General features: G+C 39.6%; 1 protein-coding gene across 31 annotated transcripts in view; it reads left to right on the top strand.

The window, feature by feature from the left end:
• Positions 1–16,021, top strand: part of LOC110482163 (dystonin) — a 283,630-nt gene that overhangs the window by 95,183 nt on the left and 172,426 nt on the right. For 16 of the 31 annotated variants that reach the window (XM_085574677.1, XM_085574687.1, XM_085574686.1 and 13 more), the window contains 4 exons: positions 7,681–7,770; positions 8,299–8,397; positions 10,550–10,627; positions 12,912–13,004. In XM_085574677.1, coding sequence (XP_085430803.1) covers positions 7,681–7,770; positions 8,299–8,397; positions 10,550–10,627; positions 12,912–13,004 — 360 coding nt within the window. The remainder of the gene's footprint in view (positions 1–7,680; positions 7,771–8,298; positions 8,398–10,549; positions 10,628–12,911; positions 13,005–16,021) is intronic. The other 15 variants (XM_085574702.1, XM_085574701.1, XM_085574705.1 and 12 more) reach the window with 2 other exon arrangements.

The following is a 16,021-nucleotide window of genomic DNA, read 5'->3' as shown; positions in this document are numbered from 1 at the left end:
CTTATGCCAATATGCAAATTTACAAGCAGACAACCAAGGCTGTGCCAAGGATTAATAGCAGTGGGGGTAGTGCTGTGATAATGATAATAAATAACTGGAGTGGCACCTGGGGGCTATCCTGAGTGATTGGATCAATGCTGGTTGGAGAGAATCTTCCAGCCTGTTGGTCAAAATGTTTTGAGATGTGTCCAGTTCTGTGCTCTCCAGTACGAGAGAGAGATGGAGCTCCTGGAGCAGGTCTAACAGGGGATAAAAAAGGTGATTTACGGACTGGAGCATTTATCTTACAAGGAAAGTCTGAGGAAGCTGGTCTGGTTGAGCCTCAAGAAGAGATGACTGAGAGGGAACTCATCAATATGTATGAATATCTAAAGGATGGGTGTTAGGGAGATGGACCAGGCTCTTCTCAGTGGTGCCAAAGAGGAAAAGAGGAGATGGGCAGAAGCTGAAACACAGGAACTTCCACCTGAATATGAAGAAGAACTTTTTGCTGTGTGAAGTGACCAAGTGCTGGAACAGATTGTGGAGTCTCCCTTACTAGAGATATTCAAGAGCCATGAATGTGCTCTTGGGTGACCCCAATATGAAGGCTGGACCAAATGACCCATTGTGGTCCCTCCCAGTCTGGCTCATTTTGTGATGGCGTTAATGGAGCCAATTTTCTTTTCCTGTAGGAAGTGAAAAGGACTTGTGACATTCAGGACACTTACTTAAAGTTCTTCTGTACAATGATGCTGTTTCAAATATCACACATCTACTGAAATCCACAAAAGGACTCCTCAATGTGTGTGTTTATGTCCTACTGTTTGGTATATATGTAAGATTATATCTCTGATTGCATACTTGCTTATTTGGGGATTAGGAAAGTAGTGGAACACATTTCATGAAACAAAAAATGTGGGAAGTTAAGAAAAATATAGCAAGATTTAGCAATGGCCGTATTATTTTTTTTAATTGAGCCAGAGTATATTTATACCTTAAATCCATATAAATATTTTATGATCAATAGAGTTATCCAGAGACATGTGGAATAATTGAGGGCAGGGGCAAAATATAATAGGTGAAAGTAATGGATGATTGAGTTGTCTGGGAGAAATGTGAAGGTTAATGTGGGGAAAAAAGAAGTGACTGATTTGAACTTTTATATACAAGGACAGGCTGTTAGAGGGATGGAACACAAGGAAGGGTGTTATGGTTGTCATGATAATAGAGTGTAAAGCATTGGCCAGAGGAGACAGTGAAGGATGAATCCAAGGATGCAATCAAGGATGACTCTTCACTTAGAAAACATCTGCTATAAGCAAAGATCAGAGGTGTTGAACTCACTCTGTAAAGGAGACTTGTTTAAATGTTCCTTAATAAAATCATCACAAATGCTATTTGTGAGAATGTATATCCAGAAACATATCCAAACAGAAAAATTACAATTGAATATAATAGAAATAACTGTCTATTTTCTGTGAACCACAAGAAATAACCCCTGCAGAGTGGGTTATTAGATTGCCCAACAGAAGAGAGGAAAAAAAGTGGCACCACTAGGCCTAAAACTGGATTTGGCAGACTCTGCTTGCAAGTGAGGAGGAGGCCAGAAGAGACCTGGCCCAAGTGTGCGTGCCAGCTCACCGCCAGCCCTGGCTGCGGGCGGTGCTGGGGGGCCAGGGGGGTGTGCTGGGGGGTGCCCAGGGCGGTGCTGGGGGGCCAGGCGGGTGTGCTGGGGGATACTGGGGGCCAGGGGGGTGTGCTGGGGGGTGCCCGGGGTGGTGCTGGGGGCCAGGTGGGTGTGCTGGGGGATACTGGGGACCAGGGGGGTGTGCTGGGGGGTGCCCGGGGTGGTGCTGGGGACCAGGTGGGTGTGCTGGGCACCGCCCGGCGCTCTGGCTGCCCGCGCCCTGCCCGCCCGAAGCTCTGGCACACAGCTTCCGTGCTCCTCACGGAGATCCAATCCTCATCATTAAACCTGTGCGCTTATTTACTTTTAACAGAATGAGTGTAGTATGGGACTCGGTACAAAAGAAGCATTGTGACCAGGGTGTGTGTTAGGAGTTCGGGATTTTTCCCAGCAGTAAGTCTGGGGTTTGGAGCAGGAGATGAAGGACCGGGGAGGCTGTGGCTGTGCTGTCGCTGTGCACGGAGCTGTGGCTCCCCGGTCTCTCGGCGTGGCACCAGGCTGGCCATGGAGCGCAGCTCAGCGCCTCGCTGCCCCGCTGGGGGAGCTTACCTGGCGGGGAGTGGGCCTGCAGCGTCTCGAGCCATACTCATCGTACCTGGGGGAGTGTCAGAAGTCTGTAAAGTAAATACTCATGAAGATTTTTGAAGAAGCAATTTCCTTGGCAGATCAGTCACGTGGGAATGTTTTGACAAATCTCATATTTTGACAATTACATGCTTCATGACTCTTGTTACAGCCTGTTCAGAATTTGAGTGTTTCTCATAAATCATGCTGCATGTGTCAGGCTAGTAAATCCTTATTTTTGTAGACAAATACAACTTTTTGTATTAGGGTTTCTTTTTATTCCTTACTTATGGCATAGATTTGTTATCATACAGTAAAAATTGCCACTGTGATTTCTTAATTTTTAAGATGAAAGGGCTAAAACATGCATGTTCTCAGAACTTACAGAAAACTGTTTCCCCCACAAGTATAATTTTAAATAAAAGTTTTCCTTTAAAAACAAGCTTAAATATATTTTAAGAAGATGAAACATTAGTAAAACTCATCAGGGTGTCAGGATATCAACAGTGGCCTCAGGAGTTTTTCATCTCTTTGAATGCTGATGGCATTTACTGTGGAACACTGTAGTCATAGGAGCTCTTAACTATTTATCTATTATCTTGGTGAAAATTGTTTTACTGTTACTGAAGTGAGTTGGCATTCTATGAGTTCTTTCTCCCACGGGCATTGACTCAGATTCTTAAAGAATGAATTAGAAGTTTATTGTGAAACTCACAGTGGCATTGTGCCAGCTGTCATTTGGACTTAGCTGTGACCTCAGTGGTAATTAAGGCCTGACCCTTTTTTTTCCCCGCTAAACAGTTCTAAGTTTCCCTTACAGTTCTAACTTTTGAGCCTTTTCCCATTTTCCTTTGAAAAATCACTAAGGCTTTACATCTGGGCTGGGCATTTAATTAACTTTTCTTCCAGAAGCAAGGAGAACAGTACTTGAAAAGCACTTTCCCAGGCAATGTGGTCTGAACAGCCTCAGCTGGATCTGTAATATTATAATTCTTGATAACTCCTGTGTAATGACACTGATTTTATGAGGACTTGACAACTGAACTTCAGTTATTCAAAATAAATATGGTTCAGATTTGATTCTAATTTTGCCTATTCTGGAAACCATAAGAAAAGGTCTAATTTGTTACGTTCTCACAGTGATCAGTTCAGCTTAATTATAATATAGAAGGGGAGACATCTGATGTTTTAAAGGCAGATATATTATTATAGTAATCTGTTTTCCTGACCCTGTAAAAAAATGATCAATTTTACAAATAAGTGAGCACAAAACCTTGTTTCCAATCATGCAGCTTGCCAGGGCCACAGTGATTACCTCACCTGCCTCAAGGATTTCCTGGTGGCCTCCAGTACGTGGGCGTTGCTTTGAATTGTTCCTGCTTGATCTGATTATATTCTCTCCTGTCTCTTTTGCCTCCACTCTAGATTCTGCAGCACATTAACATTTTTTTCTGCTTCTTCACACACCATTTCAGTTGAGAATGTGCTCCATACATTTTAGGTGCTGGTCTGGAGCACACTACATCCTAACATGAAAGTCTGAGGGATCTATGTGTATGCTGGGCGGGCACACACTGTATACACAGAAATGGGCACAACCCTGTTTTCCTGCATTTACTTCTAATCAAGAAAAAATGACGTGATTCTTGTTTTAGTAGAATCATTATAGAATCCTAGAACAGTTTGGGTTGTAAGAGACCTTTAAAATCACAGAATAAACTGAATTGGAAAGGACCTACAAGGATCATTTAGTTTAGCGCCCAGTTCTGCAGAGCACCATCCCCAGGAATCACACCACGTACCTGAGAATATTGTCCAAACGCTTCTGGAACTCTGTCAGGCTTGGTCCTGTGACCACTTCGCTGGCGAGGCAGCATCCTACCACCAGAATCCTACTACCAGAATCTAGAGTGGAGGCACCTTTGAATGAAGAATACTTTTCCTAATACCGAGCCTAAACCTCCCCTGACACAACTTCAGGCCTCTAGTCCAATGCCCCCTGCAATGAGCAGGGTCATCTTCAACTAGATCAGGTTGCTTGGAGCCCCCTCCAACCTGATCTTGAATGTTTCCAGGGATGGACATCTACCTCTCAGGGATATCTGTTGCAATGTTTCACCACCCTCACTGTAAAAATTTCTTCCTTATATCTGGTTTAAATCTACTTTTTTTTAACTTAAAATTCTTACACCTTGCCCTAGTGCAACAGGCTCTACTAAGAGGTGGGTATGACAGTGTTGGAGAGTGACCTGTGCATCTCCTGTCCATCCTTGTCAAGACTGAGCTGGTTTTGCTTGCAGTAGTGGAAAGTGATAGTCCTGTCCCTTCTACCACATAAAAGTAAGCAGCCATTAGTCTGTGAAACTATAGATTTTGTTCTAGAATCAAGACAAATAATGTAAATAAAAATTGCAAGAAATAGGTTTTCTATTGAAGATGGTTTGTTTTCTGTGGTGACTGATGGCAAAACCAGAGATCACGATGTGCAAGTTTGGTTTGCTAAGCATTGGCATCTAGGACTGCTGAGATGTATTCAGCACAGACATCTGTGGGGGACTGGCCAGCAGGACCTAGGCAAACATTAGTTCTTCTGGAGAAGAAGGGAGAGCAAATGGCATAGCCCCTGAACATAAACCAGCCCTTTAGGTATGTGACTGAGCTGAATCATGCTCAGTCAGGCAAACTGCTGGCAGTGGTGACAGGAGCTCACAGAGGAGGAGGGCAAGCCTGGCGGGGCAGGGAATTTTATAGAAGAAGCAGGACTGTGTGGGGATCCAAGTGGAAGCTTTTGGAGGCGACAGCCATCTTCTTGGTCATCATCTCTCAAGTGTCTAACATGCTGGAGTCTGGGGTCAGGGACTCCCATCTGCATCCAGTTTTTGTGGCACTATGTGTTTTGAAGGAGACTGAATGTAGCAGTAAAGAGCAATGAAGTACTTATATTTGTTTGTTGTAAGTTAAAAGATTTAGTTATATGTGTTGGGAGACAAGAGTTGCCCAAGTGATAGAGGGAGGTGATTTTCCAAGCTTTTCCTGACGTGTCAGCGTAGAATCTCTTGAGGAGCACAAGATGCTCCTTTTGGAGGAAGTGATCTGATGCTTTGAGTGAACATACATCAGTTGTCCAAATACAGCATTTTAGACACACATCTGCTGCTCAGAGTATTGGAAGAAGTTCCTTATTATGTTGCCCTGTACCAGGATGACTGGCACAGCATGTACTAAATAATTAATCCTCACAGTGATTGCCAGCCAGTGGCAGAACTAAGACAGACGCATAAGGTGTACTGCTGGTTTTTCTGTTTTGACAGCCCTGTGCCAGTTTTTTCATATCCAGTGTGAGTTCATCTCTGAACTGTCTGTGATTTCTAGAAAGATAAACTGGGGAAGATGGTTGTCCTTGTAATACTTAGGAAACCTCAGAGCATAAGAAACAAACAAAAGGTTAGCAAATGTGTGCTGTGAGAGACAGAGTAGCATGATAACAAAATTATCTTGCATCTAATGGATGAAAAAACAGACAGAACAGAAATAGTGATATTTTCTCACCCCACAAATCAGATACGTGCACATTAGGACATCCTTTGAGCTTTATGTTGAAAAGAGTGTGGGCATTGACCTGGGGCCATACAAACTTTAGCTCTGCTGTGTAGTGTCTTTGAAATGTACACCACATTCCCCTGTCCTTAATGTTATGTCCTCCTGTGCCTCTGGCCACCAGCCTGTGCTGTGGTTCTGTTCTGGCTGGGGTTTCTGCTTTCCAAAGAGAAGTGGAAAGTGACCTGTCCTGGGTGGTGGGGCAGGCAGCCCTCTCACAGGGTTTTGTCATCAAGAACACTTGCATACTTTTAACAGGAAGACTTTAGCATTCAGTTTGATATGGTCCTTTGAATAGAAAAATAACATGTGGGTTAAAAATTAAAGATTCTTATGCCTCTCAGCTTTCAAGCATTTATCATAATCAAATCTGATATCAGGGATATCAATTATTTATATGGCTTCCCTTTTCTTTGCTTTCACCAGAGATGTAGCAAAAGAACACCTGTTCTTTGTCTTTGTTGAGCTTAGCAGTACTTTAGAATTATCAGAGAAAATTTTTCTTAGGTTTTTTTTACATTAATTTTAGGATTTTAAAAAAATAACTAAAATTAAATTGATACTATTGTGTATATGTGTGTGAGGATGTAAAGTTTATGTATATGTATTAGAGTATTGGTTAGTAATTTGGCTGTGTATGTAGAATCTATGTAAGCATTTTGGAAAATATGTATTGTAATTCCTCATGGAACAGTCTTCTAGATGATTTGTTCTGGCTAGTCTTCAGCACAAGCGTAAATATGTTCTGATGCTACTTTCAATTAAGATGATGGTGTTTGTGAGAACAGATTGCAGGGTAATTTCATATTTAAAATTGGAGTAAGAATACTTGAACTAAAAAGCTAATTTAGGAAGCTAATCTTAGATACAGAGACAGCTTTTTATGCAACAGGATGAATCTCAAAATTCTCCCAAAAATGTCTCAAACCGAGTAGTTGTATTAAATTGAAGGCCTGGGTTTATTCTTGCTGCCCTTATCACACACATATGTTGGCAGTCAGAGTGTGTCCCATAGATCTCATATTGGAAGTACAACTCATCTTTAGCAGAGGTTAAGAAGAAGGAAATTTCTGATGTTATATTTTATCCTAAGCTTAGGAAGTTTCTGATCTGGTGGTTCAACAGGAACACCAGAGAGCTGGCATTAAACTGTAGCTGGAAAGCCCTCAACCTCTGCTCTTGCAAGTAAAAAATCTCTGATTCTGAAAAATTATTATAACACAAAATGTAATTTGTGTTATAGTCAAAGAGCAGCTGGCTGGAATTGCTGAAGACATTCCAGATAAAGTTATAATTAATCTAATGGTAAGAATCAAGAAGTTGGCCTGTGGACAGGTGTCTCCCAGATCTGTTGTGCCTGTCAGTAAAGGTGGATCTTCCAGCTGAATCTCTCGTTATGGCAACCCCTCACTAGATCACCCCAATGTTATAGTTCTTTGGTAGGGTGTGTAAGGTGGATGTGTGAGTCATTGGGAAAGCTCACTAAGTACTGGGAAACCTGAGATGACAATACATGCTGTTAATTAGTGGATGGTATGCTGATAATATACATCTGCTGTGTATTTTTTTACAATCAGTTGAATCTAGCTACCTGTAACTTAATACTGGTTTTCTTTTCATTAAAGTGATATAAAGTCTGATGAAACTGCAAGTGCAGAGACAGATGTGAATTTTGTCTGTTACAATTAATTTGCATTTGTAAATTTGCCAAGAAAGTGAAGAAATTAGAAAAGCAATGCTGAGATATAGCTGAGGTTTATCTGCATTTTAAAAGATATGTATTAATATGAGCGTGAATTCTCAGGTATAAACAGGGATCTTGTATTTATTTTTTGTATTTATCTGTGCAGGTTCGAAAGCATGTGAATGACCTATATGAAGACCTAAGAGATGGACATAACTTAATCTCACTTCTAGAAGTCCTTTCTGGAGACACCTTGGTAAGCTTTTAGATCATAATACAATGGTTTCAGATTGTTAATTATGCATTTTCTCTGTTTGTTAACTCATTGTGTGTTGACTGCTGTATATTCCTTTGATATTTTCTGTAATCTGTGACCTCATACCAAAGACAAGTTGTATTTCTGTTGGTAAATATGCTGGTGTGAATTTTGTGGGGGAGTGCAATCTGTTCTTTTTGTTTCTTGTGGTTAGTGAGACTTACTTTCTTAATAGGATAATGCACTCTTTCTTCTGCTCTTTCCTTTCCTTTCTGATTTTTGTTTTAACAAATATTGGATGCTTAATATCTTTTTGCATTTAAGGGAGTAACTTACAAATAACAAGGATCAAATGTCCCTGAAATTGTCTAACACACTCCTCAGGTGTCATTTCCTTTCTTTGTGAGCATTACTTCCCTTGCTTGGTATTTGTTCTCTTCATTATGTTCTTCTTTTCATGCTCTTCTTTTCATTTGTGGTCTGTCTTGTGTTTTTGCTGTCCCGTCTCCTGTCTGTTGTATTCATTAGCCAAGAGAGCGAGATTTTTTGAAGACCTTACGGTTGGTGAGTTCAACAGAAGCATGCGCAAATGAACAGCATGAGGATGTGGAGGATGAGGATAAGGGGGTAGGTGCCGACCCCCATAACTGTACTAATGTAGTGTTTGAAGTGTGGTGGCTGCTAATGTAAATTCTTAGTTTGGTGTGCTGCAGTAGTGGGCTGTAGAAAGGAGAAAATAACTTTTGTTGATAAACCAGGATAAGTGTGTTTATGGTGGAGGTATGGTAAAGACAAATTTTTATTCAGTCTTTTTGTGAAGAGCTAAAATGCAAATGTTAAAGATTTCTATTTCTTTTCTTTCATTAAACTGTACAAAACCATGGTGCAAATGTATACTGGACAACACTATCAAGAAGCTATGAAATAATTTAAAAAATAGAGAAATAACATAATTCTATTAAACTAAGACCTTTTTTTAAACTTGTGATCAGTATTGTCCATATACAAGTAGTTTAGACAAAGACTTGAAGGTTCTTCTTAGTGAAATCAATGGCAAAAAAAATTGATTTGTCTTAATTAGAAGCACTAGCTTACTATGTGCATGGTGTGTGTGCCATAATATTGGATAATATCTCGAAATAAGGTAATTCAGTGTGCAGATCTGTTTGTTAGAATTTACCATATGTAGTAGTGATTTTACCAAAGAAGGTAGATTAGAAGTTAAGCAACAGCTTTGTGTTGTGGATACTAAAAATACAGATAGTTTGCAGGGTTTATCTTTCTTGCAACAAATACTGAATTATCGACTCTCTATATTTTGCCCATCCAGAAGGGAAATATCTACTCAAAGTGTAAAATGTTGGGTGCTTGTCTGAGTGAGCTGTTTCATGCCTTTTTAGACCTTGCATTTTGGCTTTTGCTAAAGCAACTTGCTGTCATAGGGCCTGAGCGCCTTCCTGGCTCCTGTGTGTTGTGCTGCAGTTGTGATTTCAGTGGAATTTGTGTGCTTATTTCTGAAGTGCAGCATAAATCAAAATGCTGCATTGTTTTATAAAAGAAATATTTCCCCTCTGAGATGCTAACTCTGTATTTTGGGATTTACTATACTTTCCTTGTTGTGGAAAACCAAGTTCAGGTCTCCAGTCCTTCATTCCATCTGTGGAAGCTACTTGATAGCAAGGGCTGTAATGCTTGATCCTGAGTTATTGGTGTGAAAAACAAGGGGCTAAATAGAAGATGCTGTAATGGAAATTAAAATTATTTTGTTTCAGTTTATGCTTCTTATTCAGCTTCATTTTCTTATGTTTTTTTTTGGCAAGCATCTGATCCTAGGGGGAAAAAAAAGCAGTTGAGGAAGGCTTGGGCTTATCTGTGTGTTTCACAGTGGTTGTATGAGGAGATGCTCATATTCATGGCTGATCCCTTGCAATTATAGTCCACTTCAGTTTATTGCTATGAAAGTTTGTGAAAAATCTGAAATAAGGAAGATTAGAAGGACTTGGATATGATGTTGATGATATAAATTTAACTGCTTTCCATGCTGATCTGTGACAGCTAAGTATGCGTTTTCTGTGTGATTCTTCCTCTTGGTGATTTTATGCTAACTGCATGCAGTTTTGCCATGTTTCCATTAACATGCCACTCATTTTTATTTTCCAATTTCTTTTTGATAGTTTTGACTTTGCTTTGAGGGGAGTAACTTGTTAGTTTTTTCTTCATGCTTTGAAGTTTTCTACCCAAGTCAAGAGTTTAAACTTACACTCTAGGACTGTTCATGTTATATTATTCTGTTTGGAAGAATATCTTTATTAAATGCTTTAAATAAATATGTATAGATATCATAATCATTATGCAGTCATACCATTAAGCTATGAAGTTGCATACAGAGGTAAGCTTTTCCATCACAGAGTTTACCAGAGCAATGTAAAGGTCCATGACATTACTTATGTTTTGTTTTGCTTAATACACTGTAAATATTTTATAATAATGTTTAGTTTCTGTAGGAATAGCCCTTTTGGCCTTAATAGTACTTTACAGGGAACAGCAATCAGCCTGCATGGATCAAAGTTGCAGCTGGGGACCACTGATCTCTCTTGCCATCCACTGTACTAAAAAATAACTACAGTTAAAATAAATAGCTAAAGCACAGTTTTCCACCAAAGGTATTGACTTCATGAAAGCTGTAGTGCTTCAGATGTTCTACATGGTAGATTTAAATCAGACTGTTTGTTCTTGTGTCTGATGAGAAAATCTCACAACTACTGTTTTCTACTTGTAGCCCCGAGAAAAAGGTCGGATGCGTTTTCACAGACTGCAGAACGTCCAAATTGCACTTGACTATTTGAAAAAGCGCCAGGTATGATGAAAACAATAATAAAAAAAAAATTAATGAAATTTTTTTCACCTATAGCTAATAAATAACAAATTTGTCCTGCTTTGTCTCTTTGCGTGTTGTCTAACAGCTCCTTGTGTAGGCTCAGATTTATGTCGTGCTTGAGATGGTTAAGAGAGATGTGGGAAAGTAGTGCTATATGCTATTAAAGAGGAGAAAATTATGGGTGACATCCTTAGGAGTTGCTTATAGTAGATTTAACTGTCTTCCATGCTACCCAGAAACTAGCTGGTATGCAGATTTGTTCATAGTCTAATTTTTAGTGCAAAATGCCAATTCAAATATATTAGAATGTTGTATGGGAGTTCCTTCAAATTCCCCAAAATTTCTCAAATTTTGGTCCTGATAAAAGCAAAACTGGTCTTTTTAGACCAGTTAGAGAGGTGTCAGAGCCACCTGGGCACTGTGGAAAATTCAGGCTTAATTTCACTTTTAGCCAGGCACTTGAAATCCACACTGTTGAATTTCTGCTACTGTGAATTTCTTTCCACTTTTCAATATCTTTTAAATGCTTACAGAAGCTTGATTTCTCCCTTTTCCAAAGTGAGAATTAAGGGATTTCTCCCCTTAGCCAAAACATGGAAGGAAGAACTGTTCCTCCCTATCTATCACATCCCAATGAATTGACACTGAAAATCTACTTTCAGATTGATGGATTTAAAAACAAAATTAAATTGTTTTTGCTACTTCAAAAGCTTGAGAGAATCTGAGATAGCAAACCATAAACAGATACTTAGTTTTGTTATGAAACCAGATGTCATTTTGGATTTTGAAATTTCAAACCTGCCTTTTGGATTACTGAGAACAAAATCCTCCTTTGCTGAGTTCAAAGCAAAATTTCCTGTTAACCTCAGTGAGCCACTGAGTGAGTTCACTACAAAGTAAAGGAATGGCTACTTGCCAGTCACAATGGCACTTTTATGCAGCAGGACCTCAGGACTTGTGCTGCACAATGCCATATTTATGCGTGGCACACCATGTGTATTAAAATGCAGGAGATGTAGAGCTGTGTCATTCTCATGTTTATGAACATGCACGTGCTGCTGTCAATTGTGATCTGAGGATTTTTATTCTCTCTTTAGCCGCACAGCTTCATGAAGATGGCTGTATTCTAGTATACAAAGTGTTTGTAGGGCTTTGGTCCTGGCAAATTGTCAATGGGGCTTGCAGTTGATTAAAGTTTCAGCCCTCTAGTAGGTGTTTCTGAACTGTGTTTATGAGTTAACTGGCTCAGGTTGGCTGTATAAGCTCCAAGTACAATGCTTTATTGTGATTTATAAGGCAGAGTGAACCTATATATTGATAATTTTGAAGCCTGACTTGAGAAATAAACAACAAACTGTGAAATACACTGTCTTGCAGAAGGTGTGGTTTGGTGCTTTTTTGCCATCTAAATAGTAGAGATTATGTCTGCAGATCAAAAGAAGAGCATGCCTTTGCTTGTTCAGTTGATAACAGGGTATATGCTGAAAAGCATGAGCATGAACCTTTACTAATGTAAACATAAAATGTCTTTTAGCTGAGTTTTGTTTAACTGCTGGGTTATATGGATGCATGCTACATATAGAGAAATTAAATACATTAATAAAATTAGAAAAACCCCTGAATTATTGAACTCTGGGTGTGAGTTTATGGGAGTGTAATAACAGCAGCTCTTGTTTTAATCCTATTAACCATTTGCTTATAGCACTATGAATGAGTACAGCATCAGAAACTATAATAATTGTCTTTTTTAAGCCATTGTTTACTTAAATGTGATACTAAATTCCTAGTTTTATCAAGCCAGACCTGTTTTTTAGCAGGCCAGTTCTCCTGCTGCTGAATCCTTGTTTAAGTACAGGAAAGTGTGAGGTGGAAGAATGGCAGAAATAACTTCCAGTGTCAGCACTGCCCTGGGACTGATACAGCAGCTACAGATCATTATATTCATGTTATCCTGCCCAGCTCTGTCATGCCTTTCCCTTTTGACAAGAGCTGAGGCAAAGGGTATTTAGCATGGGGAGCAGATCTGTGAGCCTAGTGACAGCTGAGGAATTTCCTCATCCCAGTGTGAGTGGGAGAGGGCAGTTCCTGGCAGGCCACTTACAGGCAGAATAAAATTCCTTTCTGCTTTTGAGAATTAAAAATCCCAGTAGAGTAGGCTCAGGAAGTGAGTAGTGCATCCTTTACAGTCATATCTGGGTAATGCAGTATGTATTTGTGCCATATTTATTTCAGTTTTGCCTGTATTTTCTTTCTGTGATGGCAGGTGAAACTGGTTAACATCAGAAATGATGATATAACAGATGGGAATCCCAAACTGACTTTGGGGTTGATATGGACCATAATTTTGCACTTTCAGGTAAGCCTAGTTTTGCTTGACTACATGTTTTTGATCATTTTCTTGTGTAGTTGCGAGCAATGTTGATGTAGAATGGACTCCATAGATTTTATCTCTTCTCTAGTGTGTTTCTAAAGGTTTGGATGATGTATCTTATTTCATGATGTAAACTGAATCTCAAGATTTTATTTGCTAATTTCCTGTCTGTGGAGTGAGAGAAAAAAAGGTTCAGTTTTGAACATCATTAAAGACAGTAATTAATGTATTCCTTCCAGTGTTTGGACATATCCTTCTTGTTTTATTCTACAGACTTCTTTCTATTAGTATTAAAATATATTGAACATTTTTGATTTTTTTTTCCATTCAAGATCTGCTGCTATGAGTATTTTTGCAAGCTGTACTCTCAGTCTCTTCTAGTAATTCCTCCCGTGTCATCATTTGTTTCTAGCCCCAGTGATGGTGGCATGGGTCACACTAGGTGGCACTCTGGTTGTTGTACACTGGTGGGATTGTGTACAGTATAATGCATCTTACAGTGTGTGGTGTTAAATTGCTCCTCAAAAGGAGGCTTGCATAATGGCCCTGGCTGCAGATGATGTAATTCAGATGAGAGATAATTCCCATTTAGTGACTGCAGCTTTGTTAGCGATGAACTCCCTGCTGTTCAGGCATTTTAAATGATCAGAAATTTGCAAGATCACACAGAAAAAGTATGGTTCATTTAGGAGTATTCCACACTGGATTTATGACTGAGAAAAAATTTCTTTAAAAAGCCAGTAAGGCTGCTAGTATCTAATGTGCCCTTCTGCAAATCCTAATGAGGAGCAAAGACATGAATAGGTACCATGAATGGTACCCAGATATAAATAGGGTGCACATCTTACCCCAGACCAGCACATACAATAAAGGAGAAACCACTAGCAAGGACCTGGAGCTCCTTCAGCTCCCCTTGTCATGTCAGTCTTTGCTCCTATGTGGTTATACAGAGAAGAAAAAGATGGGTTTAAATATATTTAAGCATGACCTACACCTAGGCTGTGATTGAAGGTTGCTCTATTTTAAGAAATAAAGATTATTAACAACTTACTAATAGAAGCTGTTAGTGGAAGTTAAACCTTTACTTGATGTGTATTTTATGTTTCTGAACCTGATTATTAGGCTTTTGCAGAATTAAATTGTTAATTTTTCTCATTAGATGGAGCACAGGACATCTGGCTCAGTTTTAGGTATAAAAAGTCATGAACATTAGTGCTGCCAGTTGTAAAAAATGGGTGAAAAGGAAAACCAATTTATATAAATTACCTTCTTTATACTATAAACCAATTTATATAAATTACCTTCTTCAGGTGAACTCGTGTGGCAATGATTTTCCCCTGTAAGGTAGTCAGCTCTGTATGAAATATGTTGAAGCATTTAAATTGTAGCCAAAACACACTTCACTATGTCCTAACCCAAATAACTACCAACTAAATGTCTGCAAGTACAATTCAGATCTTGTAGATCTGTCAAAGTGGAATATTTCAGTTGCAGGGGAGCTACAATGCTCATCTAGTGGGACTGCCTGACCAGTTCAGGGCTAAGCATGGGCATTGCTTAGGGCATTCTCCAAATGCATCTTAAACACTGGCAGGCTTGGGGCATCAACCACCTGTCTAGGAAGCCTGTTCCAGTGTCTGACCACTTTCAAGGACGAGAAATGCTTCCTGATGTTCAATCTAAACCTCCCTAGCACAGTTTTGAAGTATTTCCATGTGTCCAGTGACTGGATATCAGGGAGAAGAGAATCAGAATGGTTTGGGTTAGAAGGGAACCTTGAGAATTACCTCATTCCACCCCCTCTGCTGGGGGCAGGGACATCTTCAACTAGACCAGATTGCTCAGAACTCCATCCAGCCTGGCCTTGAGCACTCCCAGGAATGGGACATCCTAACATCTTCCCTGGGATCTGGTCCATGATCTTCCCAGGCACAGAGGAGAGGCTGACAGTTCAATAGTTCCCAGCGTTGTCTTTTCTTCCATTTCTAAAGATGGGGTTCCCTTTTAGAGAGCTCAATGCCTCTCTCTAATTCCCCACAGAGAAGTGAGGTCACTTTTCAGCCTCCTTTTCTCCAAAAGAGACAAACTCAAAGTCCTCAGGTGCTCCACTTAGAACATGCTTTCCATCGCTGCCACCAGATTTGTTGCCCTTCTCTGGACATACTCAAGAACCTTCATACCCTTCTTAAACCGTGGAGACCAGAACTGCACACAGCTCTCAGAGTGTGAGGCTGCACCAACACTGAGTACAGCAGGATAATTGCCTCTCCCTACTGGTTGTTTGGGCTGTCTTTGATGCCCCCTAGTATGGGGTCTGCCACCTTGATGACCTTCTTTTTCAAAATAATATCTTAAAAAATTGGTGAAAAAGTGATTTTGAAGATGACTACTAGTGCTTGACTAAATATTAAGCCTCTTTAATAAATATGAAGTAACTGAAGAACAGGATGTTTAAAAAATATATTCTTTTTGTTACTAATGGCTGCAGTACATCTACACTGAATGCAGAAGGGATTTGGTGTAAGACATATGCCCTGCACTAGTCTGTGCTTGCAAGACATTTCCTGATATTCCCCTTCCTTTGAAGAATATGACAATTCGGTGTCTCTGTCACCTGCATATGGCCACTTCAGGTTTAGAATGTGAAGTTCACATACATACTTAGACATCAAGTTGTGGTTTTTTTTTTTTTTTTTTTTTTTTTGATTCACTTAGATTTAAAATGAGGGAAAAATCTGAACAGAAAAGTGGAATCTTCACCAAGGGATAAAGCTTTGTGATAATAATTGTGCTTATGCATGGAGTAGTTCCACAGTTATTGGGAAAGTTGTGATTAGATTCAGTTTGAAGTTAAGCTATTTAAATCCATGTGCTTATGGGGAGCTATGTTCTTATGGAATTGTCTAAATTGTCCCTTTAATCTGATAATCAGAAGGATAGAGGTTTAGTTTGTACAGTTAGTACAGCCTAGACAATGAGTCAACTAACAAGCTACCAGAGGT

The sequence above is a fragment of the Lonchura striata genome, chromosome 3, assembly GCF_050655825.1.
Source record: "Lonchura striata isolate lonStrDom1 chromosome 3, ASM5065582v1, whole genome shotgun sequence".
Classification (NCBI taxonomy): Eukaryota; Metazoa; Chordata; class Aves; order Passeriformes; family Estrildidae; genus Lonchura; species Lonchura striata.
Note: the sequence above shows the minus strand (reverse complement) of the source record. Positions and strands in the feature narration are given on the sequence as shown.